General features: G+C 33.4%; 1 protein-coding gene across 3 annotated transcripts; it reads left to right on the forward strand.

Moving 5' to 3' along the window:
• The first annotated feature begins 11,679 nt into the window (after positions 1–11,679).
• On the forward strand, positions 11,680–25,227 carry LOC114324468 (serotriflin-like). Of its 3 annotated transcripts, none has more exons than XM_028272332.2 (6): positions 11,680–11,806; positions 15,886–15,988; positions 17,639–17,775; positions 17,870–18,015; positions 22,150–22,359; positions 24,953–25,227. In XM_028272332.2, the coding sequence occupies exons 2-6, from the start codon at positions 15,901–15,903 to the stop codon at positions 25,203–25,205; spliced, it is 834 nt and encodes a 277-aa protein (XP_028128133.1). In that variant the 5' UTR covers positions 11,680–11,806; positions 15,886–15,900; the 3' UTR covers positions 25,206–25,227. The 3 variants fall into 3 exon arrangements, with proteins under 3 accessions (XP_028128133.1, XP_028128136.1, XP_028128135.1); XM_028272334.2 differs by lacking the exon at positions 11,680–11,806 and adding an exon at positions 15,338–15,503; XM_028272335.1 differs by lacking the exons at positions 11,680–11,806; positions 15,886–15,988 and adding an exon at positions 15,329–15,503.
• Positions 25,228–25,805: the final 578 nt, after the last annotated feature.

A 25,805-nucleotide genomic window follows, 5' to 3' on the forward strand; every position in this document is an offset into this window, starting at 1 on the left:
AGGTAGAATTTACCGTTTCAAATAAAAACTACATTACTAGAGGATACGATATAAGGTCGATCTGCACCGATCTGTTTAATGGATAAAAATTATTGGATATGTAAATTAGTATGTTCAACATTATACAAAACAAGGGTTGTCCGATCTAATTTTGTTCTAACTATAATTAACTAGCTGACCCGGTGAACTTCGTTGCACCTTATCCACCTTATGGAATTAGAGAATGTGTCATAATTCAATAACTAAAAATTAACAGAACCAAAAAAATATTCAAAAATATTACGTATGAAAAAAGTTGAATCTTTCATGTGCAAAACCTGCAGACAAAGAACCGGGTTAGGTAAAATAGTAGAAAACATAATAATATGAGTATTATGCCGTCACTTTTTAGTGGCACATGCATCGACGCACTGTGGTTCCAAATGCCGAAAACGTGGTCTGAAGCCTTTAAAAGCGTACCTATAAATATCGTTCATACACTTCGGATTTACCTTCATACTTAAGGGTTTTCGGCATCGCTGATTATCAATCTGACATTTCTTTTAAATAAAATGGCGGATCCACGATGGAGGAAAATATTTAAAATATCAATGAAAACGCTATATTTTTTAAAAATTCAGTAATTTAAGGTCGCTCATTACAGATCTCTGACATTTTTTGAAAATAAATGACGGATCCAATATAACGTAAATAAATTCAAAAATATTATTTTAAACACATATTTTTTCAAATGTTATATTATAAGAAACCCTTGAAATTGCTAATTACGCATACGTTTTCTGTTTGAAGTACAAAGTTCAGAACATTTTACTTATGTACAACCGCCAATACATATTCCTGTTATGTAAAACCAGGGGCGTCATTTGATAGGGTCCTGACCCTAAAAATGACTGAAATTTACAAAAAAATACATCAATTTGCATCATTACATTATATACCGGGTGTCCACTTATATTTTCCCCCATTTTAACTGCCTATAACTTCTAAACGGCTCAAGATAGAAATAAGCGGTTTTCGCTGAAATGTTTTATTTTAGTAAAAGTTTTGTCTGAATGGATTGAACTTTTTATATCGGTTTCAAATACGAAAACAAAAATGGCGGATTTTTGAAAAAACTTTGTTGATTTTTTTTTAATGGAACACCCAGTATATTTTTTTGTAAATTGAAATAAATGTCATTCACCTATCCAGCGATATAAAGTTTTTCAAAATCGGTTGTCAAATCACTGAGTAATTAATTTTTAAAGTGAGAGGTGCAACATGGATATAACATAACATATTATCAATTTATGTGATTTCCACATTGCATCTCTCATTTTGAAAATTAATTGCTCACTCATTTTACAAACGATTTTAAAAAATTTTATATCGCTGGATAGGTAAATAAAGGTTTTTTGAAGTTTTTAGGTAAATGACCATTTTTTATAACGCTTTTAAATAAAAAATGGCGGATTTAAAAAAAACGTTGTTGACTTTTTTTATTAAAACACCCAGTATACTTTTCTGTAACTTGAAAAAATGGTCATTTACCTATCCAGCGATATAAAAAATTTTAAAATCGGTTGTCAAATGACTGAGCAATTAATTTTTAAAATGAGAGATGCAATGTGGAAATCACATAACATAATATCAATTTGATTAGTCATGTTATTTAGGTATGTGATATCCACGTTGCACCTCTCATTTTAAAAATTAATTACTCAGTGAGTTGACAACCGATTTTGAAAAACTTTATATCGCTGGATAGTTGAATGACCTTTCTTTCAATTTACAGAAAAATATACTGGATGTTCCATTAAAAAAAAGTCAACAACGTTTTTTTCAAAAATCCGCCATTTTTGTTTTCGTATTTGAAACCGATATAAAAAATTTAATCCATTCAGACAAAACTTTTGCTTAAATAAAACATTTCAGCGAAAACCGCATATTTCTATCTTGAGCCGTTTAGAAGTTATAGGCAGTTAAAATGGGGGGAAATATAAGTGGACACCCGGTATAATGTATTGTATATATAATGCTTGCCCCACCTCAATAAAAATTTCAAATGACGCCCCTGTGTAAAACCTCCACAGAATTATATACTTTTACTCTGGGCTAATTAGCAAAATACAAGGAAAAGTTATTTACCAACAATTTTATTGCTGGAATCAAATCTTATGATTGTATATATTAATATCATAGGTATGCAAAGTCCACATATAGTGTGCTACTTTTTTTATAAACAAAATGACGCCCAAAAATCGTGTTTTTTCCATTTTTGCTCTACAACTCCAAAGATTTTAACTTTAAACCAAAAACACTCAAATAAAAATTCACCGTAATTAAATTCTGCATAGAGACGTGTTTTTCCCGATTTACTTCGACGAAAATTTTTTCCGGAAAATGCTGGTTTTTCCAAAAAAATCTTTAATTTGCAACTAAAATTAAAGATAAGTAATTTATTATCAATAATTAAATAACTTAGTAATATAAAAGCTCTTTTCGTATAGATTATAATTCCAGAAGCCGATGGAAATTGAATGAACAGTTTAGCAACAATCGAATTGTTAATTAACAATTTACTATCGCTATAAGAACCATAATAATTATGATACATAAGAATAACTATGACTTTTGTATAAAAAGGCATTATACCTATCCAATGTACTTTACAGAATTGACATTGGCCTATTTAAGCGGCCTTAGGAATATTTTAAAATTATAACCAATTTTTTGGCTTATAAAGAATATCTCGGTAAATATTAAATTTAATTAAATCATGAAAACGGTATTGGAATAAAAGCGGCAAGACGTTTTTTTTTTAAGAAAAACGTTTAATTGTGATGAGTGGTTCCTGAGACACAACCGGTCAAAGTTGACCGACATTTACGGCAAAGATATAAACAATATAATCAAAATTTTTGAACCATCACCTTTTTATTTTTGTCCTCTTTCTCCACACCAATTTTCATATCTTTAAAATACTCATAACTCATAACATATATTATTAAAATAAAAACTATCGATATTACGAGTAAAAATTACCAAAAATAGCAAAATTCCAATCAAAAATTAGGTAGGAGAAAATGTAATCTCAAAGTTCAAAATCGGTATACGTAACTAGATGGCTCAAATTCACAGTTTTAGCCAGCACTATCTCAATTACTTGTTCTTTTATAAACCCTGGAGTTCTATATGATTTCCTATTTTCACCTTAAGATTTTAATTTATTTTTTAAAATAAGTTACTTAAATCATGCAAAAAAATTCCATTGCACATTTTTGTTACCTTAGACATAACGTGAAAAGAAACCAGTTGAATAATTTTTATTCTCTGAAATAAGTCTTTTCAGGTTCCAGTTAAATTGTTAAAAAGCTCACGCAGCTGTACAGTTCCAATAATTGTAATTTTATAAATAAGACATAAAAATTGTCTTGCATGTCAAACGTTTAAGAATGCAAATGAATCCTCAATTTTGGTCCATGTTGTGAGGCCACTCTCGGCACTCTCGTATGAAAAAGTGTCTTTGTGGATTCGTGTTAAAAATTGTCCCGTTTAAACAAATCAGAAAGGTGCCGGGCGAAAATTTCGGGCAGAAATTAAACAATTTTTTTAAACAAATTCAAAATATCACCTACTTTTGGTCTGGAAAATATTTTTGAAGTTTTTGTCTGTTGTCATTTTTCTGACTCTGAAAAGGACCCCGCAGAAACCTTATGGGAATTGGCTCTCTGTCAAATGCTCTGAAACTTTGCTCTGAAATCAGGTCGATTTTTATTTTTAAATTATAATTTTTTGGCATATATATCATACTAGTGACGTCATCCATCTGGGCGTGATGGCGCAATCGATGTTTTTTTTTAATAAGAATAGGTGTCGTGTGATAGCTCATTTGAAAGGATATTCCATTTTCTATTCAATAGTATAAACATTAACATATACATATAATATACAGGGTGACAAAAAGAAGAATGTATATATTTTATTTAAATCGAAATACATTTTACTGTTGTCCGAAAACAGGAAAAATGTTTATTTGATAAATAAATATTGTTTTTCGCTTAAATTCAATATTAAAGCTACCACCCACCTGCCTCTTAGCAGTTTGAACATTTAATTTAAGCGAAAAACAATGTTTATTAATCAAACTAACATTTTTTCTGTTTTCTGACAGCAGTAAAATGTATTTCGAATTAAATAAATTATATACATTCTTCTTTTTGTCTCAATTAATTTAATTCAAAAAAAAAATTAGGCGCCCTGTATAAATAATTATGTTAATGTTTATATTACTGAATAGAGAATTAAATAATCTTTCAAATGAGCTATCACACGACCCCTTTTGCTTAAACTGCTAAGAGGCAGGTGGGTGGCAGGTGGCAGCTTTAATATTGAATTTAAGCGAAAAACAATAGTTATCAAATAAATAAATTTTCTGGTTTCGGACAACAGTAAAATCTATTTCGATTAAATAAATTATATACATTCTTCTTTTTGCCTCAATTAATTTAGTTCAAAAAATTTTTTGGGCACTCTGTATGAATAATATTTTAAATTGTAAATATTTATATTATTGAATAGAGAATTTAATAACCTTTCAAATAAGCTTTCACACGTCCCCTATTCTTATTTAAAAAAATCATCGATTGCGTCATCACGCCCAGATGGATGACGTCACTAGTGTGATATATATGCCAAAAAATTATACTTTAAAAATAAAAATCGATCTTATTTGTAATTTATCTTCAGAGTCGATCATTCTCGAGAAAATAAATTTATTCCAACTCAAACTTTTGTTCTACACATCAAGGACTACCAGAACCCAAAGTTTCAGAACATTTGACAGAGAGCCATCTCCCATAAGGTTTCTGCGGGGTCCTTTTAATACATGTCAAGTATTTGTTGGGAATTTTTCGCATAAGTACCTACGAATAATATTATGTACATATAAAAGCAACAGAGACTCACCATATAGTGCGAAGCGCGGCGGCTTAATGCCGAGTAGACGCGCATTATTAAAAATGAAAAAACAACGGTTTAAATTTAAATAAGCTCTCATTACTCGTCATAACTTTGAAACTGAATGTTTAAACTTCAATTTGGGCACTTACAACTTCAAAAATAATAATTTATGAATTTATAAGTTTTCAAACCTCAAAAATGCGTATTTTCGCATTTTTCAGATTTTAAATTGCTTATAGCTCTAAAACTATCAACTTTTGTAAAAAATTAAACAGTTGTTTTTTGTTTAGAATGACCCAAAAACCTGAAAAAATATTTTCCGGCACAAAAAAGGTGGATACTTTGAATTTGTAAAACAGAAAAAACAGGATTTCTACACCAGAAAATTGGAAAACAGGATGGATAATCCCAATACACAAAAAGGGTAACAAGGAAGACTGCAAGAACTATAGCTGTATTACTGCAACCAGCACCTTTAGCAGATTATATGGAAAAACTTTAAAAACTCTAATAGAAAATGAATATGCACCTTTAGAGATCTAACAACAAGCATGATTCCGAGCAGGAAGACCCTGCATCGACCACATCTTCACGCTCAACCAACTCAACGAAAAAAAGTAGCCAGAGACAAAGAAATACATCTACTATTCGTCGATTTAACTAAGGCATATGATACCGTACTACTTTGTAAATTATAGCAAGTCCTGGAAAAATCCAGTATTAATATAACTTTAATAGTGTAGGAAACAAAGGTTGAACCTTGCAAAATGGACACAAGTCCGGTTTTATTTTTTTTCTGGTATATCAAGGGGTGCTTATTATAACACTAACTTTTTCTGAAAAAATTTCGCCCCTGAACCTCCCTTTTCACCCCTTTAAAGGGGGTAATTTGTGGATATTGCGGAACGTAGTCCTTCCTGTAACTTTTACAAAAAATTTCTTTTATAGAAATATGAAGAGGACTATATTTTCTACGATTTATTTCCAACACCATCTCTCTATCATCCACCGTTTAGCGTGGGTGGCGCCCTAAAGTTAACAAGTTTTTAAAAAAGATGTTTTTAAAAACAATATATTTTTCCCTAACTGTAACGAAAATTAAGAAGAAATCCTGCGGCAATTATTCACAAATAATTGACTGATTTTTTGGTATAGGTTTTGCTTAAGGATAATTGCCCTTTTTTTAATTACAGGGTGTTACATTTTAAAAAACCTCTTTTTATACCATCTGAACCGTTTATGCTAGAGTAAAAAGACTTTCAGCGATTACCCATGTACTGGTGCTATTTACAAATTTGTATAATGCACCCCCATTTTTTCCCCGGAACCACCCCAAAAAAAAGAAGAATTAATAAATAAATTGATTTTCTTGGAGTCCTTCACACACAATGCACTTTATTAATATGCTTCATACATCATTTTATGGACGTTATTATTACCCATGCATGGACACCAAAAGCAATTTCCTAGTGCAACCCCTTAAGCAAAAAAAAAATAAATAAAATGGGGGGTTGAAATTTTTTTTTGTTTTTTGCTTTTTGATCCATATGGGCATATGCTTCATCAATAGTGCTTTTCAAAAATATATATGGTTATTGCAACATCTCTGCGAAAACCACCCCTATCCTTGAAAATGTACTGCAGAAACTACCCCTATACCTTATCCAGCATGTTTTTACGATTTTCTCATTACCTATTCATTTTTTTTAAACAAAACTTATACAAGGTTAAAGACCACTATTTACTCTAAAAATTATGTCCTATTCATTTTTTCGTATAAGCAACGGTTACGGCACAGTGGCGCCGTAAACCTCATATATGCTTTGGCGGGCTCCAGTTTTTGTTTTTTTTTTTCGTCATCTGTTCGTTTTATTGATAAAGTGCTTATGCAAAATAAAACAACACAGTGTAACCTACAAATTATGACTTATGCACATTTTACATTCTTTGCTCCCCAAAGCCACAGTGGTGGCCCAAAATAAATTTTTGCATATTTTCGCCACCTACATGCATTTTATTGCATTAATGCTACCTTAACAGCACAACATTTACCCTTAGGTGGTCGCTACGCAGTGGCGGATCCAGGGAGGGGTGATGGGGGTGAACACCTCCCCCCCCCCTCTCAAACCAAGTCATATTCAAAGATTATAAAAATATTCATTTATTTTTATAGAAATTTAACCAATTGGCACCCCCCTCTTAATGATGCTGGATCCGCTACTGTCGCTAAAGCATAAAAAGTCATTCTTATAAAAATAATATTAATATTATATAAGTATTTCTATAAAAAAAATGAATATTTTTATAATCTTCAAATATAATATCACTTGGTTTGAGAGGGGTGGGGGTGATCGCCCCCATCACCCCTCCCTGGATCCGCCACTGCTTAGCGACCACTTAGGGGTGAATATTGTGCTATTAAGGTAGCATTAACGCAATAAAATGCGTGTAGGTGGCGAAAATATGAAAAAATTTATTTTGGGCCACCACTGTAGCTTTGGGGAGCAAAGAATGTAAAATGTGCATAGGTCATGATTTGTAGGTTACACTGTGTTGTTTTATTTTACATAAGTACTTTATCAATAAAACAAACAGGTGACGAAAAAATAAACAAAAACTGGAGCCCATCAAAGCATATATGAGGTTTACGGCGCCACTGTGCCGTAACGGTTGCTTAAACGAAAAAAATGAATAGGACCTAATTTTTAGAGTAAATAGTGGTCTTTAACCTTGTATAAGTTTTGTTTAAAAAAAATGAATAGGTAATGAGAAAATCGTAAAAACATGCTGGATAAGGTATAGGGGTAGTTTCTGCAGTATATTTTCAAGGATAGGGGTGGTTTGCGCAGGGATGTTGCAATAACCATATATATTTTTGAAAAGCACTATTGATGAAGCATATGCCCATATGGATCAAAAAGCAAAAAACAAAAAAAAATTTTAACCCCCCATTTTATTTATTGTTTTTGGCTACAAGGGTTGCACTAGGAAATCGCGTTTAGTGTCCATGCATGGGTAATAATAACTTTCACAAAATGATATATGAAGCATATTAATGAAGGGCATTGTGTGTGAAGGATTCCAAGAAAATCACTTTATTTATTAATTCTTCTTCTTTTTTGGGTGGTTCCGGGGAAAAAATGGGGGTGTATTATACAAATTTGTAAATAACACCAGTACATGGGTAATCGCTGAAAGTCTTTTTACTCTAGCATAAACGGTTCAGATGGTATAAAAAGGGTTTTTTTAAAATGTAACACCCTGTAATTAAAAAAAGGGCAATTACCCTTAAGTGAAACCTATACGAAAAAATCAATCATATATTTGTGAATAATCTCCGTAGCATTTCTTTTTAATTTCCGTTACAGTTAGCGAAAATATATTTTTTCTAAAAACATCTTTTTTAAAAACTTGTCAACTTTGGGGCGCCACCCTTGCTAAACGGTGGATGATAGAGAGATGCTGTTGGAAATAAATCGTAGAAAATATAGTCCTCTTCATATTTCTATAAAAGAAATTTTTTGTAAAAGGTACAGGAAGGGCTACGTTCTGCAAAAACCATAAATTACCCCCTTTAAAGGGGTGAAAAGGGGGGTTCCGGGGCGAAATTTTTTCAGAAAAAGTTAGACTGATAATAAGCACCCCTTGATATGCCAGAAAAAAATAAAACCGGACTTGTGTCCATTTTGCAAGGTTCAACCTCTGTTTCCTACACTATAATAAAAGCAGTGCAAAAATTCTATAACAACATCCAAGCAAACATAAAAATCAACAACAGATTATTCGATAACTTTATGGTGAATAAGGAACTACGATAGGGATACAGCTTATCGCCAACACTCTTTAAAATCTATATAAATGAGGTCTTGAATTAGTGACAGAAATCATGTTCTGGAATGGGGATACAATTAAACGACAACTCAACGCTATACACACTGCATTTTACTGAAGATCAGGTGGTGATTGCCCACAAATAAGATGATCTAAGATTTATGACAAACCGGCTGTTTCGAGAATACAAAAAATGGGGCCTATAAGTTAATACAGAGAAAACCAAATATATGTGTATAGGAGGACAGAAAATGAGTTGCAACTAGAAGATGATATGGTTATCGAGCCAATAAGCTCTGATTATGTATACCTTGGAATGAGAATCCAACAAAGTGAAAGGACAGAACTCGAGATAGAGGAAAGAATTATGAAAGGAAAGAAAGTAATAGGAGCTTTGAACTCACTACTTTTGGAACCCACTAAAAACCATATTAAAAGAAAAGAAAACACAGCTATATAATAGCATCTTTAAAAGCGTGGTACTATATATGGATGTGAAACCTAGCAACTGAATAAGCGAACAGAACAGAAGTTGCTCGCACTGGAAATGGACTTCTGGCGAAGATCGGCCTGCATCTCCAGAGTCTCACATATAACGAATGAACGAGTACGAGATATTATGAATAGAAAAACAAACATAATAGAAGAAGTCCAATAAAAACAACTTTGTTGGTATGGCCATGTACAAAGAATATAGGAACATCGACTCCCAAAGCTGATATTGAAATGGTAACACCCGGAAAGAAGGAAAAGGGGCAGGCCGAAAACTACCTGGATAAGTGGAATCGAGGAAGCATCTTCTGAGAGAGTTTTACGACCAGAATATTGGACACATCGACGCGGCTGGAAAATAGGAACCGGAAGGCGCAGGACACTATAAACCGCTGTTATATAATATACCTACTTTGAATTTGTTTAAAAATAATTATTGTTTAAACTATTCCTGCCCAGCATTTCGGCCGACACCCAGATTTGTTTTAAGGGGACATATTTTAGTCCGTTTTTTAACGGTAAAATATTGCAAAACCTCTAAATTTTAAAGAACCGCTTGGATTGACATGAAATTTGGCATACACATAGCTAACAAGTCAAAGAAAAAAAGTGATATGGTGCCAATACGTGCTTTTGCCCTGGGGGTGGTTTTCACCCCCTCTTGGGGGTGAAAAAATATTCTTCCAAAGAAAGTCAGGAAATGGATAAACTGGCTAATTTGAAAACTTTTGTCCCATAGAGTTTTTTCACTAAGTCAATACTTTTCGAGTTATTTGGCAGTGAATTTGTTCATTTTTTCAACAAAATATCCACGCTTTTAGACGGTTTTTCGCAAATAACTCAAATAGTAAGTATTTTGTCGAAAAAACATTCTTAGCAAAAATATAGCCTGTAAAAAATTTAAAAAAATGGTATATACATCACGTCTCTACACCTAGTAGAAGCAGAGTTGTAGCTAATGAAAAATAGGTTCATATTCGTCAAATTCCAAATGGAATACTTTAAGGTGAAATAACCAAAAATGAAGCACATTTCGGGGAAAACTCATTACAACTTATTTAAAGTGTTTAAAAAAACCTTCATTTTTGTTTTATAAAAAAAATTTCTAGCATCAAAATTAAGTTACGCTCAAAATAAAGTTAGTCCCTTTTGGTTTTGTTAAAAAATCGAGAAAATCACCCCCTAATTATTATCTTAAATGAACTTAATCGTTACGACTTCACAAGTTTCTTGACTCGTGTATATATTGTTTATATGATCTGTAAGTTTCATCGGTTCAAAGTCCTTATTATTGAAAGGGCTGTAGTTAAAAGGGGTTGAACGAGTTACTGATCACGAATGTATGCAAATTTAGAAACACCAAATCTTATTCAATTTTTGTCTAACAGAAAAACAAAAAAATACATGATATTCAGAAAAGCAAATCTGACTTTTTTTTGTTTTTCGAGATTCTTGGTATCTCTAACAATTTTTGAAACCAAATTTTTTCAAAAATAAGCTCTTTGAATCGATGAAACTTACAGATCATATAAACACAACATAAGTAAAACAATTTGTGGAGCGGTAACGATTAATTTCATTTAAATTGCTAATTAAGGGGTGGTCTACCCGATTTTTTTTTGCAAAAACAAAAGGGACCAACTTATTTTGAGCGTAACTTGCTTAAATTTAATGCTAGAAACTTTTTGTAAAAAACGGAAATAAAGCTTTTTTTAAACACTTTAAAAAAGTTATAATGGGTTTTCCCCAAAAAGTGCTTAATTTTTTGGATATTTTAAATCGAAATATTCTATTTGAAATTTGGTGAATATGAATCTATTTTTCATTGGCTATAACTCTGGTTCTACGAGATCCAGAGACCTAACGCGTACACCATTTTTTTTTTACTTTTTTCATAGGCTATATTTTTGCTAAGAACGGTTTTTTCGACAAAATACTTAGTTTTTGAGTTATTTGCGAAAAAACTTCTAAAAATGTGGTTATTTTGTTGAAAAAAGAAAATATTCACTCGCAAATAACTCGAAAAGTGTTGACTTGGCGAAAAAGCTCTATAGAACAAAAGTTACTTAAAATTAGTCAGTTTACCCATTTCCTGATTTATTTTGGACATATATTTTTTCACCCTTAAGAGGGGGTGAAAATCACCCTCAGGACAAAAGCACACATCGGCACAATATCACTTTTTTTCTTTGACATGTGAGCTATACGTATGCCAAATTTCATGTCAATCCAAGCGGTTCTTTAAAATTTAGAGCAAAATCCGTGAAAGAATGGACTATTTGAACAGTAATGAGTAATGAGCAAAGAAACCGAATCAGAAATTTTTTTCATCCGGGAGCGGTCTAACAACATGGACTATTTAGAGATGCGTTATTGCCGGGTGGCATAATTAATTAGCCGCGCGAGTCTCAGACGCTTCGATTTAAATCATTGTCGTTTTATTTGTGTTAAGTGAAGACCTACTTTATACAAACCATTAATTTGTGATTTAGCATCTTCATTACTTGTTAACTCAATAACTTACAACAAAGTAATAATCTTGGTAAGTTTAAGAAATTCATGTATGTTGTATAAAATATTCGAGATTTGCTGTGTAATTTTTAACGAAGTGAATTTAATAATTTAATAGTAACATTTAGTTACTGTACTAAGTAATGAATTTTAAACGACATAAATAAATCACATCAAGATCACATAAAAAAACTTTAAATACACTTCCACTGTGTTTTAGATAAGCTCTAAACCATTTTTTTTTAATTATTATACACTTAATAAATTATTATTTTAATCAAGCTATTCTCGCTTCTCCACTGTTCCATCCAGCTTGACACTAGCACTGTCTCTAACAGGATCCAGACATACTCAACAGTTTCCGGTTCTACTGGTGTCGATTGGTCTTCTGAATACAGTCTTTTCAAGCAATCTATCCATGTGTTAATCTCTATGCCTTTAACGTATACAATTTCTTTCATTGCTTGTCTTTAGGGTGCTAACCTGGTCTGAAGACTTCCTCTTCCTTTATCCAGGCTTGGGACCGGCAATGGCAGGTGATGGCCTACTCAATCTACCCCCAACTGATCTATGAGGAGTTGAGTTTTACTTTGTTGAGTATAGTTGTTAGTGTTTAGAGTATTCTCTCCATTTACCTATAATTTTTTGTTTCTCGGTTATTAGCTGTAGGTACTACCTTGTCTTTGCATGAGTTTAATCTTAAATTAATTGTCTTAAATTAAATGTCTTAGCATCTGTTATTATTATAAATAATTGTTGGTTTTTAGGTTCCAGGATTTCTTCTACTTGTTTTTCAGGTCTTCTTTTCATTCTTCTACAGATTCTACTTCATGTATTTAGTCCTGATTATGAATTTCTTCTGTTTCTTTTCCTTCAGTTCTCCACGGCAACTACTCTACTATCCTACTCCGTCACTCAGTGGCGGATCAAAAAAAAAATTGTTGGAATATAAAAATATATAATATAAACTTAAACCACAGACGGACAAATTCTCCAATAAACCCGCTAGTTAAGAAAATTAAGGGAACTTGATGTATATAAGTTATTTTATGTATTTTATGTAATTTGGGTTTCACTTTTTTATGTCTTTCGGTTGGTGCTTCATTGGAAGTTCCGCCCACCCCCTAAGGCCAATTTTCCCTCCCAAGTCAAATGTCCAGATCAACTGGCGTAACTGCGCTTTTACTCTCATACACCTACAATATTCTCACTGTTTTATTCCACCTCTCCCCATATTACCAGAATCTATCTTTAATTGGTCTAGTTATTATATAAAGTACTTATTCACGAAGTTCTATTATTTCTCATCTAGTTCTCTCATCCAACCCTCGTGCAAAATTGAGCATGCTCGTTAAAATGTTCAAATCCATCTTGGCAATGTCCATACACGTTAGTCACCTTCTTACCAACCTGTTTTAGGTAGGAGCCGAAACAGCTATACTTTTTGTACACCTGAGTCAACTAATAATTTACCTTCCAGCGTTTATGGCCAATCTAGGTTTGAAAAGACCTCGGACTTAATTTTGGACTTGTACGGTTGTTTATTACCCAATTCTCTACTCCTTAAGTCATTACACTATCTACTAAGGTAGATATTTATTTTTCTCATAATTTTGACATGTTGCATCTGCAAAACATCTACACAAAATAATGTGTACGAGAAGTCGTCTTGGATTGGTGTGTCCATATCTTCCATACCTTCACATTTCCTTTTATATGGATTTAATATTTGTTCTAGAATACCTTCAACAGCGTCGGAGATTCGTAACTTGCCGATTTTAACTCTTAGCTTGTTATTGTTGCGTAGGTTTTTAATGCTTCTATTAACCTCCGAGTTATCCCGATTTCCTACATGGTTTTCCATAGTTATTTTCTAGGGACTGTGTCATACGCCTGTTTTACATAAATGAATATCATGGGTACCGGTCTATTTTTAGTCATTTTTTCTCAGTTAATTGATGGAGTGTATATACCTATGTGATCCATGCAGGACCTTCTTTCCGTAAATCCTGCCTGAATATTTCCGATTTGAGATAGATTTTTCCAGTTTTTCTTTCAGTATTTTCTCATATAACCTGCCCATATATAAAATTTAGACTGGTGCTGCTAAAATAGAAAATAACGCAAACAAACGGTTCGATTTGCTTTACCGGTGCATATAATCATTATTGATAATTCATAAATTATTCATGTATCTGTCTGTTAGAAAGATCTCCAGACTAATAGGTGCCTCCCAAATGTTTTTATCCATGAGAGTACTATAAAAATTTGCATTCAAACTGAATGTCTAAATAAAGGATGTCCCTTCTTAATATTCATTTTAGTTGTTTAGTAGTTATGCGTAATATACATTACAATATGTGGCTTTAAATATTAAATTAAAAAAGGTATGTCTACTATTTAAATAATCAAAGTGTCAAAACAATTTTCTTAATATATACGTGGAGGATTTTTTTTATTTAGTTTATTGGAGGTGTTTTTATTGTGTCAGGCATGTGTGATCAATTCTTAGCTTGCGGACGATTAATTTATCTCTTCTACTTAAGTTAGGTAGCTGACAAAGTTTCGATGCTTTGTTTTGTGTAGCTTCAAGATTGGTCTCTTCCATTGACTTTCTGACTTGAGATCTAAAAAGCGGTTTTAAGTATATCTGATAGTAGTTGAGGAAGCCCCCACAGGAAGAAGGCCCTAAGGACGCCCACGAATTCGATAAAGAGACAATATATGGTCAGGTTTAACAACATTGGGGCTACCCACTGACCCAACTATCATTGACGACCGTTTGAGATGAAAGCGAGTTATACCCCAGGTTGTAGTGCTACGAGAAGAAAAAGTTGAACGGATTTGATATCAGATTTGGTTGTCATTGCTTACTTTACAGCAGTATCGGCAGTTTCATGTAAAATACCAACATGTGAAGGAATCCAGATTAATGTTATGCTTGTTCCAGAAGACGTGAGACTGTTTGCTTCATAACATGACATGAACTAATGGATGTTCGGAATATATTTTTAATCGACTCAGAGTCGATGGAGAACATCGAATCTGTACATATTGCAGTGTTTTTGGCTTTAGTCTGGTTAGGTAGCATTTTAGTGCTTGGAAGATGGTGTATAACTCTCCTGTATGCATAGAGGTGGGTAATGGAAGGCAGAATTTCTGAATACAATTTGCAGTGGTTACAGAATCTCCAACTCATGTTTCAGTTTTAGATATATCTGCTTAGAGAATCTCATCATATGAGTTTGTGTTGACCAGCTCTACTTCAGTTTTCTAATATTGAAAACGATCATGGGCGTCCTGTATATTAAGACAACATAGAAAAATAGTTTGATAGAGATATAAATAAAAAATACTTTATGATCATAACTTTTTAGCATACAATACAATGTAATTCTGTGACTAACCCTAATCAGAGCAATCATAGTTTAATTAGTCAATTCCAAAATAAATGACCATTCTATTGCATTTTATTATCATATAAATTGATATAGGTTGGTAGCACAGAGCATATAAACAGCAGTTGCAAATTCTGAAGGATGACACTGTCGTACTTATCTGTAAGAATGTTACAAACAGCAGATAAGAAAAAATACGAAGGTACTAATATTATCTGATTAATGTTTTTTATCGGATTTATAAAAATTCTGTAAAATATTATTTGACTATGTGATTGAAGTGTATGAAAACAAGAGCAATAAAGCAGGAGTTTGTTATTCGTCTGGAAGGTATGTTAATGTTGAAAACATTTTTTTAAATTTCTTTCATAGGTACCTAATTCCGTTAGTTTAACTTCAAAAATATATGCGCAGGAATTTTAAGAAAGCAAGCCATTGATTTGAAACAATATATCAAACCCCTCCCGTTATTTAATTGTAAAAAGTAAGAGTCGGATATTTAATTAATATTAATCGATTAATTATATCACTCCACCTTCACAACTTTTATTTAAAAAATCATGTGGAGATGTTGTTTTCCACCAATTATGTTTTCAACTTTACCTTTTCCCACTGTTGCATTGAGATCTCCCATTATTATCGTTATTTTATGTTTCTTCGTACGCTACATCAAGATTTGTTGATCTCTATAGAACTGTTATTTGTTTTATAGCTTTACAGGGGCAAAATGAAGACAACAATGATGTTAAGTTTAACAATTATTATCATAGCAATTCAAACTACTACAGAATTCGGTAATTACAACCCAAATCGAAGTAAGTACTAATTTTAATTTCACTGTCATCAATATATCATTTACAAATTTTATCCTTACTTTCTCTATCAGCAACTATACATCATTACTTGTGTTACTTTCCCTTACAAATCACAATTTGTATTCTTCACCTAGTATTTTTAGTTCCTTGTCCTTTCCACTTAGTCTTTTGAGTGCATGCATCTACCAAATCCATACGCCTACCTGTAAGACTTCCAAGATTCCAAGACCCTATCCTGATTTTTCTAATTTGTGATGGTATTATCATGAAATAGTCCTCACTCGGAAATCCGATTAAAAGGCTCATGTTTGCTTGCGGAACATTTTACCTCAGGAGAGGTCAACATTTCAGTATTTTAGTAACCTCCACGATTTAACCAATACACCACCTATGCAACAAAAGTGCAGGTTGACCAAACCACCGCTTACACTTTTCTGTACATGCCAGGCTCCCTACTGTAAGGACTGCCCTATAAGCCAATGTAATGTTGTACTTATCCCACCACTAGAACACACATTTTTTATCTGTACTTTCAACAAACCATTTTCTCAGTATCGCTCTCTCCCCAATGGCGCTACAGTCCATATTGAGCCTTAGCCTTCTCCCAACTGTGCCTTCAACCTTGTCGGTCCCGCGCCAATCTTCTGCAGGTTCTCAGGCCTAGCAAGCTTTGTACGCTGCCATTTCGTCCCCCCACCTTTTTTGTGGCCCGCCTTTTGGTCCAAATATCTTCCTTAGGACTTTTCTGTCAAAGATTTCCAGCTTTCCTTTTATGTTTTCTGTCATCATCCATGTCTCGCATCCATAACATACTATTGGTCTGATATTCTTTTGTAGACCCTAATTTTCGATCCCTAATGTGTTTTTAGAGCGGAACACATGGGCGGATGAAAACTAAGCTTTGTTTCCATTTACTATTTTCCTTCGAATTTCTGATTCTTCTGTTCCATCCGTGTTGAAAGCAACTCCCAAATATGTGAAACTCTTTACAGTTTCAATATCGTCCTCTAATTATGTGCGTCTGTTTTCCCCAGCTATTGCATGTGTTAGCTTTTTTTGTCTTTTGAATATTCGTTTCTAGTGCTGCCTCTTTTGCTATTGTTTTTAGTTGCTAATATATTTCTACCACCTCTTGCGTTCTGCGAGACATAATGCTGATGTCATAGGCATCGGCGGCAATCTGTAATGATTTATTTGTTGAGATTAGCTCTTCCTATATTCAACTGTCATAACACATATTCGAGAATCAGGTGGAATAGTGTCGGTGCCGGCGCATTTACTTGCATTAGTCCTTTAAATATAGGGTTTTTCATTGACAGTCATTTATTTCGAGCTTCTGTCATATGTCGTATAATCCGTGTATATGTATATTTATACACAGATTATACAACATATGACAGAGGCTCGAAACAAATGACAATCGATGAAAAGCCCTATAGAAAAGTTCTTAGTGACAGTTAGTGAGCTCAATTTGTATTCTGGCAGTTGCTGTTGACGAGTCCATTGTTGCTTTTACTAATCGGATGTATTTTTGGACGATGTTAAAGCTATGCAATATTTGATACAACCATTTTGTTATACTAAAATAGTATTATTTTAAAAAAGTTATTGTAGATTTGGTTTAAAATAAGATATATTAAATATTTTTAGAGCCAAAAGTAATGGGAGATTTAATTCCCCTTAGAATGCTAGATCCGCGAAGGGTCAATTTACAAAAGAAAATAGTATTGTACCACAACTTCTTTAGATCTCGTGTTCAACCGCCAGCAGCAAATATGCTTAGAATGGTAAATATAAGTAAAATAAACTAAGAACTAAAAAAAGTGAGTTAATTACTAACTCCTTCCCATGAAATAAGTTATGTGCATTTTTCCTTTTTAGAAATATAACCATCAAGCAGCGAAAGCGGCGCAGAGATGGGCAGATGCTTGTAAATTCTTGACACACGATTCCATACCAGGAAGGCATGTACAAAATTATGGACCATGTGGACAGAACATATTTGTTGCTACCCATAAAGTTCCATGGTAAGGTGACATGATTTAGCAACCATAAGTCAATTCAGTCTATGTTCAAATCGTTTTTAAATAGGTATACTTCTTCTTCTTCTTCTTCTTCTTCTGGTAGCACTACTACCAGGGGTGGGTCTTGGCTGACTGCACAACTCGCTTCAATCTCGAATGGTCGTCCATGACAGTTGGATCAGTGAGTAGCCCCATAGTTCTTAAATCTGACCATATACTGTCTCTCCACTGCATTCGTGGGCTTCCTAAGGGCCTTTTTCCTGTGGGGGTTTCTTCCCAGATCAGTTTGGCAAGAACCATGTTGCAGTAGTGTTGAAGTATTGCACGAGCCGTGCAATAGTGCGCGCTCCGCCTCAGCGATCCAATCGGTGGAGGTTTATATATAGAGGAGTGCGTGCCGTATCGATTGGAGCAGTTGCAAGGAGCGCAAGAAGCTCACGAACATAATGGATACGTGCCTTTATACCATGTGCCTTTATACCATACGGCTCACACTCCCTCTAAGTGGAAAATTGACTCATCCCAGATACCTACGGTATCAAAAGGACTTAGCTCTGGTGGGACTCTTTCCGTGTTATCGAGCCCTAGGTGACTTGGTATATCTCCCAAAAATTTTCGTACACATCTGGCCGTTGCGAATAGTACAGCTTTCTGCATGGTCTTGTAAATATGTTCATTTAGACCCAGCTTTTTATGCTTTCGAGGAGGTTTTTCGGAATGACTCCAGTAGTAGACATAATAATGGGTATCGTCTGGGTACTTTGCATTCTCCATTGTCTTCGTATTTGAATTTCCAGATCTCTATAACGCCACATCAATTAGTGTTGGTTGTCTTGTTAATTTATTAGCTAGTACGAGATCTGGTTTATTATGTGCCACTGTTTGGTCTGTGAGCACAGTGCGGTCCCAGATAGCTTGTAGTTATTCTATTATTATTATTATTTGATAACATTCGTCAAAAAATTAATGAGTGGTTCTTCCTTGATTTTCTATACACTTAGTTACCCAAGTAGCACAATAAAACATTTTAGTTTTATGTAAGGTTTTATAAAGGTTTTATTGTGGTAAATAAGAAGGTAATGGTTTTAAAGTTACCTTCTAGATATACTGTCGGAACTTTAAAACTGTTAAGCATTTGTCACTAGTTTTAAAGTATCTAAAAAGAATATCAAATAAGACTAATTAATCTTAATAGATAATTTGTCTTATTGTAGTTTTAAAATGGTTTATTCTAAGTTCACTTTAAAACTAATCAGTTTTATAAAGAACATCCGGACTCTCTGGCTTTATTAGATTCTAGTTTGTGACCTTTTAGTTTTTCTGTAGTTTTAAAGGTTCTCCTAATATGACTAATAAAACCTAATATTAAAACTACTTGATCTCAAGACTATTATGTCAGTAAATCATATGCCTTAAAACTATTTTTTTAGTTTTCTTTAAAGTTGTTTTCTTAAAAGCAATTATTAGGCTACCTATATTAAAACCAAACGCTCTTAATTGAATCATGCAATTTGGTTATCGTAAAGACTAAACTATGCTTCTTGTTAGAAACAATAAAACTAAACTCATACATCCTCTTCTTTCATGTCCAAAATAATCGGCCATTTGTGTTAGAGCGAAACAGTGGTGCAGTGTGTTGTAAAAAGTGGAAGTACAGTTAGTATGCAAGAAATAAGTCGCAAGTACTTACGCAAATCGCAAGGACAAATATAAACAAACTGGTCATTACGGCTTATTTTTCAAAGAATACAATACACACAGCACTACGACACCTCGATTTTAAGGTTAGATTCACATTAAAACCGAGGTGCATTATTGACAGCAGCATTAAAACTAAACTGTTTTAATTCCAAGGCAACCTTGCTTTTATGTAGGATAATATGCCCTTGGAAAGGTATAAAATAAAACCATTTGATCTTAACAATTATCTCTCGATAGACTAAATAGTTTTATTTGGTTTTCGGCCATATTGCTTTCTGGAGATGCTGAAAGCCATGATAGAATACAATATAAGGCTTACATAAAAATTATAAATAAGCGACTTAAAAACATAAATTCGATTTATTTTAACATTAAAACATTAAAATTGTAGATAAAATTATTTTTCTTTCAAATTAATATTTTTCGGATTTAAATTGTTTTATTATTATTATTTAATCGCCAAAAGTCAGAAATTTTAGGGCGCGTGAGTTATTTAGACTTATTTTTGTTAACATTATCAATAAAGTTGGGTGCGTAAGTGTTTTTCTACATTGACAGTCCGAAATAACCAAGTAATTTTAATTATTTTATGGCTACACATCTACCTATCATAACACATGTAAAAATTTGTTGGCGTATATGGGTTTAAAGAATCATTTAATATGGTAAATTTTCTTTAAAAGTCTCCATTTAAAAAACCTTTTTAAGTTTGCTATAAAACAGCCTGCACTTAAAGTGTTTTTTAACATGGCTTTAAATGCACCTTCACAGCAGCTTTAAACCAGTTGCATAAGAAAACAAAGTTTTAAGAAGGTTTTTATTTTTGGTTTTATTGACCTCTTTCAGTGTGGGCCCTTTTATGCTGAAAGCGGTTTTATTGCAACCTTAAGGTTTACTTAAAAACCAACTGGTTTTAATTTTAGTTTTATTCTACAGTTTTAAAGCATCCTTAAAAGACTTAATAAACCCGTTCGGTGCTACTTGGGATACTCTATAGGACATTGATCGAATTAATTGGTCTATATCATATTGCGAAATACTCACCCAGATTCCTCTTATGGCATGCCACAGGTCTTCTGGAGGAGGTTCACAAGTTTGCTGGAGGACGTGGCAATAGATTTAGGTTTCGACGTACCATATCCCACATAGGTTCGATGGTTGACAAATCAGCTAATTTTGATGGCCAGTCTAAAGTCTGTATACCAGATTCTTGTATGAACTCCTAGGTTTCACGGACAATATGAGTTCTTGCGTTATTCTGTTGAAAGATCACATTTGGAATGGTTTGTAGGTATGAATGTAAAACCTCTTGCAGTACTTCACCAATATATCGTCGAGTTGTCAGAGTGCCGTTAATGAGCACTAGAGGTGATCTGTTTGCACCCCATACCATAATACTTGGTTACCTTGCTGCATATATTTCGTCTCTCACTTAGGAAACTTCTATCTCTGATGTGCCTCAGAGCCACCCAAACAAAATTTAGATTCATCACTGAAACAGCCAGAATTCCATTGGCCATTCCAATTTATCCAATCTCTGCACCATTTTAACGGTGAAGCCTTAATGATGTGGTAGCAAAGGTAACACCAAATGCGGACGGTAAGCTTTCAGTCCTATTCCAAGTAATCTTTGATTAACTGTTTCATTAGTTAGTTGTACTACTTGAAAAAATATAATTGCTCATCAAGAGTTCTTTGCTATCAAATATTGCTACAAATTAAAAAAATATATGTACATTGTCAAGTGTTCAGTCTTTTTTATATTGTGTTGTGGCGGATAGTTCTTTCGGGACAACAGACTCAGTTGTACAACGGTTATACACAGGTTAAACATAAAATAAATATATTCAGGATATTTATATACAGATCAAAATAAAAAATAACAAAATAAAATATAATTCTATCTTCGCCCCGTGATGGAGAAAGCTCCCTTGATGGATGTCTGCAAAATAAAATTGTATTTATTACTATCAAAAGAAAAAGTAATTAATGGAATACAAGAAGCAATTACGCCCAGAGTCATATCTCCTTACACTTCACTCCAGTGTAAGGCACAAACACTCACACAATCAAAATATTAATAATTATACAGACACCAATACAACTCAGATCGGAGCTGGCGGTAGCTGTTCAGTTCACGGCTACACGGATTTCGTTTAATTACGAGCTGAGGATCTCCTCACTACAGAGTTCCATCACTCATGTTGGCCTACCTGTTTACTATACTGGCTGGCCAGGGAGTCTAGAGCTTGATCGCTGCAAGAATGGTTATTCTCGTTCGGTAGTGTCCTTAAATACCTACGCTCTCGGCTGCCTCGGAGCAGAAATTAAAATGAGTAGGGCATCGGGTTGCGCAGGTATCGGGACGCGTATGGTTCTCTGCTGTCGATCTGCTGAAGGCATAATAGTACCTATTCAATTTTTTTTAATTTTCAGGTTCTTTGCCGTTCAATCCTGGTGGTTGGAAAAAGATCTATTTAAATTTGCCAGGCGAAACAATGCAACTATTATTGGTCACTATACACAAATGGTCTGGGCTGCCACTCATCAAGTTGGTTGTGGTATTGCCAAATGTACGGTCCATCCCAATTCTATTGCTTTCAAAAAAGACACATTTTATAATTATGTGTGCAATTATTGTCCCACGTAAGTATAAACTTCTTAAGGGGCTAGGCGCAAACTTTCTGCTCCAATCCTATTTAATTGTATTCATTTTTTCGAATCTTGAGAAAACTAATAAGTATTTTTATATTTATATTATTTATATACTTCCAATATAAACTGCGCGTCATAGAAAACGGGCACCCTAAAAAATGGGTCATTTTTGATGTCGTGTATCTCCGAAACCTGTTGTCCGATTTAAATGATTTTTTGAATATGTTATAGCCCTATTCTTTGTCAATATCCCTGTATTAATATTTTTGCAAAACAGGTAAATTTTCATTGTATACCGGGTGTACGAATCAAACTGTGTTTTTTTTCTCAAAGTTCGCAACACCCTGTGGATTATTCTAGCATTTATAAAATACTGAAATTAAAATTCAACTATAGCCTCAGGTTTTCTTAACATTGTGTTTTTTGATTCATTCGCTTATGTTGGATAATACAAAAGTTATGTACTTTAACAACTAGCCATGTTCTTCATCAGTATAGGGTGTTATAAGTCTAAAGTGTTTCAGGGACTAAATAAGTTCGACAAACTTTAAGGGGTAATTCTGCATAAAAAATAATGACAGTTTGCTTTATAATCATATATCCGCAAAAGCTTCGTTTCCGAGATACGGGATGTTAAATTTTTTCTTACAAACTGATGATTTATTTATTGCTTTAAAACCGGTTGAGATATGCAAATGAAATTTGGTAGGTTTTAAGAGATGGTTATTGGGCATTTTTTGACATTCAACTAAGAATTTTATATTCACTATTGGAGCGCATACGGGTAATATTACCGATCATATTATTCGTATGTACGCCAATGGTGAATAAAAAATTCTTAATTGTATATCAAAAAATGTTCAAAAATTACGTCTTAAAACCCACCAAATTTCATTTGCATATCTCAACTGGTTTTAGGGCAATAAATAAATCGTCAGTTTTTAAGAAAAAATTCAACATCCTGTATGTCGGAAACGAAGCATTTGCGGACATATGTTTATAAAGCAACCGGTCATTATGTTTTCATGCAGAATTACCCCTTAAAGTTTGTCGTACTTCTTTAGAAACACCCTGTACTGATAAAGAGCATGCCTAGTTGTTAAAGTACATAACTTTTGTATTATCCATCATAAACGAATGAATAAAAAAACATAATGTTAAGAAAACCTGAGGCTATAGTTGGGTTTTAATTTCAGTATTTTATAAATGCTAGAATAAGCCACAGGGTGTTGCGAACTTTGAGAAAAAAACACAGTTTGATTCGTACACCCGGTATACAATGAAAATTTACCTGTTTTGCAAAAATATTAATACACGGATATTGACAAAGAATAGGGCTATAACATATTCAAAAAATCACTTAAATCGGACAACAGGTTTAGGAGATACGCCACATCAGAAATGACCCATTTTTTAGGGTGCCCGTTTTCTATGACGCGCAGTTTAGATATCTCAAAAAATACACTGAGTTCCTATTATCTTAGCTAAAATAAAGTATTCTTCTTCAGTAAGAAGCATCTGATTAACTTAACACTTATATGAATAACACATTAGTTGTTTTATGAAGAGGGGTTTGAAATATTTAACTTTTTTTATTATTTCAAATAAAAGCGAATACTTTCAAGAATACTCTCTGAAAATTTCAGATTGATCGGAGTAAAATTACCAGAGATACTGCGTGTTGAATATCCCTACCTTGGACTCACTTTGCCGCGGCTTCACGCCAGCACGCTTGAGCGTAGTGAGAAACGTTAAACAACTGTTCGACTTCTCTTTTGTAGATTACTCCGCGATTCAAAAACATATTCCAATGTGCATCACTTTACGATTTGGCAGACAAATAAGAAGATGAAGATGCAGTTGTCAAAACGCATTTTTCTCAAAACTGTTTTTTCAAATGCGGTGGACATTGTAACTGAAAAACTACTTGACCGATCTACCTGAAATTTTGCAGATATTTTCTTTATTCATTTCATGAGGTAACAACGTCGAGATATTTTTCATTTTCTGCTTATTTTTTGTTCAACAATAATAAATCTCTTGATTTTTACAAAACTTTTACCAAAAATTTCGTATTTTTGACTTCGGAGTGATACGAAAAATTCAAAAATCATTAAAAATAAAAAAAACTCGACGTTATATTATCTCGTAAAACTAATAAGCTAATTAAATCTTTTTGAATTTTTTGTTTCGTATGATCCAGTGACAAGTTCTGATGTCCACCGCAAAATCCATTTTTTTATGAGCTGCCCGTCAAAATTTTTTACCAATGGTTTATTTTTCAATATTTTGGATTGATTTTTTTTTAATATTCTTTTAATTGTACTTAATATGTTTATTAAAGTTAAACATAAAATAATTCTACCATAGCTTCGAAAAAATTCACAAAAATGTGCTTTATATATCGATTTCAAACCAAACCCTGCCCCCCCTCATCCGCCATTAAGGCAGTAATCATTTACACTTGATAGCTCTTATTAAAATCTAAATATCGTTACTATTTTCTTGTATGCTTTGAAAATATCATGCGATTAATAAAATAAGAGTCAAACGTATTCTTCATGTAGTATTTCGTCTCTTTTAGCGGAAATTATCCACATCGTATGGGAAGGCCGTATGTAAGAGGAAAACCATGTGGCCTGTGCAAGAAAAACTGTCAAAAGAAACTGTGTACTAATGCTTGTTATGCTGCAGATCAGTGGTCAAATTGTAAGCAACTCTATAAGACATTTCCAGCATGGTTGTGTTATACCCGTAACACTCGAGAAGGAATAGAAAGAAGAAACAGTTGTTTGGCAACATGTACTTGTAAAAATAAAATATATACTAGATTTTAACAATAAAAAAATTTTAAGTATTCTTTTTTTATTTTTATAATAATTTATGTGCATCTTTATCATCATCATCATGCAAGCTTTTCCGTCCAATGCTGGACATTTCGCCACTCTCCACGGTTTTGTGCGTCTTGTCATTTCTTAGACTTTCGTTTAATGATGTATGTGCAACTTACGTGTACCTTAATAGTTATGTGTCCCAGAATACCTAGAGAACTATTTTAAGGCCAAAGGGATAACACATGTTATGAGGTGAATGATGGATCAAGAATATTCCAGCCAGAATGGACAACGAATCAATAGCAATAATCACAAAAATACTCAACAACATACAAGAAAATGTATTGTATCAGCATCATTTAGTATACTGTTACCGGGACCTGATGATGCTGTGCAAATTATATACAGCGGAACCTGTCGTCGGAGTAAGGGCAAAAACAGACGGACCTCTCTGTGGATCCACAAAGCAGTTTCCGATGATTGGCCGTGGGTTCTTATGTGTAGTGGACGTTAAACCCCAGTCGATCGACTGTGGCCAGCCACAGTCGCCGATCCTCACTGCTAGTGGCCTCCACTAGTCGCAAAACCTATTCAAACGGACCA

Source organism: Diabrotica virgifera, chromosome 1, assembly GCF_917563875.1.
Source record: "Diabrotica virgifera virgifera chromosome 1, PGI_DIABVI_V3a".
Classification (NCBI taxonomy): Eukaryota; Metazoa; Arthropoda; class Insecta; order Coleoptera; family Chrysomelidae; genus Diabrotica; species Diabrotica virgifera.

Bases quoted from the DNA above. Each gene is read 5' to 3' on its own strand.
- LOC114324468 (XM_028272332.2), top strand. From the start codon at position 15,901: ATGAAGACAACAATGATGTTAAGTTTAACAATTATTATCATAGCAATT. The intron at 15,989-17,638 runs GTAAGTACTAAT...AAATATTTTTAG, and splicing joins TAATTACAACCCAAATCGAA to AGCCAAAAGTAATGGGAGAT. The intron at 17,776-17,869 runs GTAAATATAAGT...TTTCCTTTTTAG, and splicing joins CAGCAAATATGCTTAGAATG to AAATATAACCATCAAGCAGC.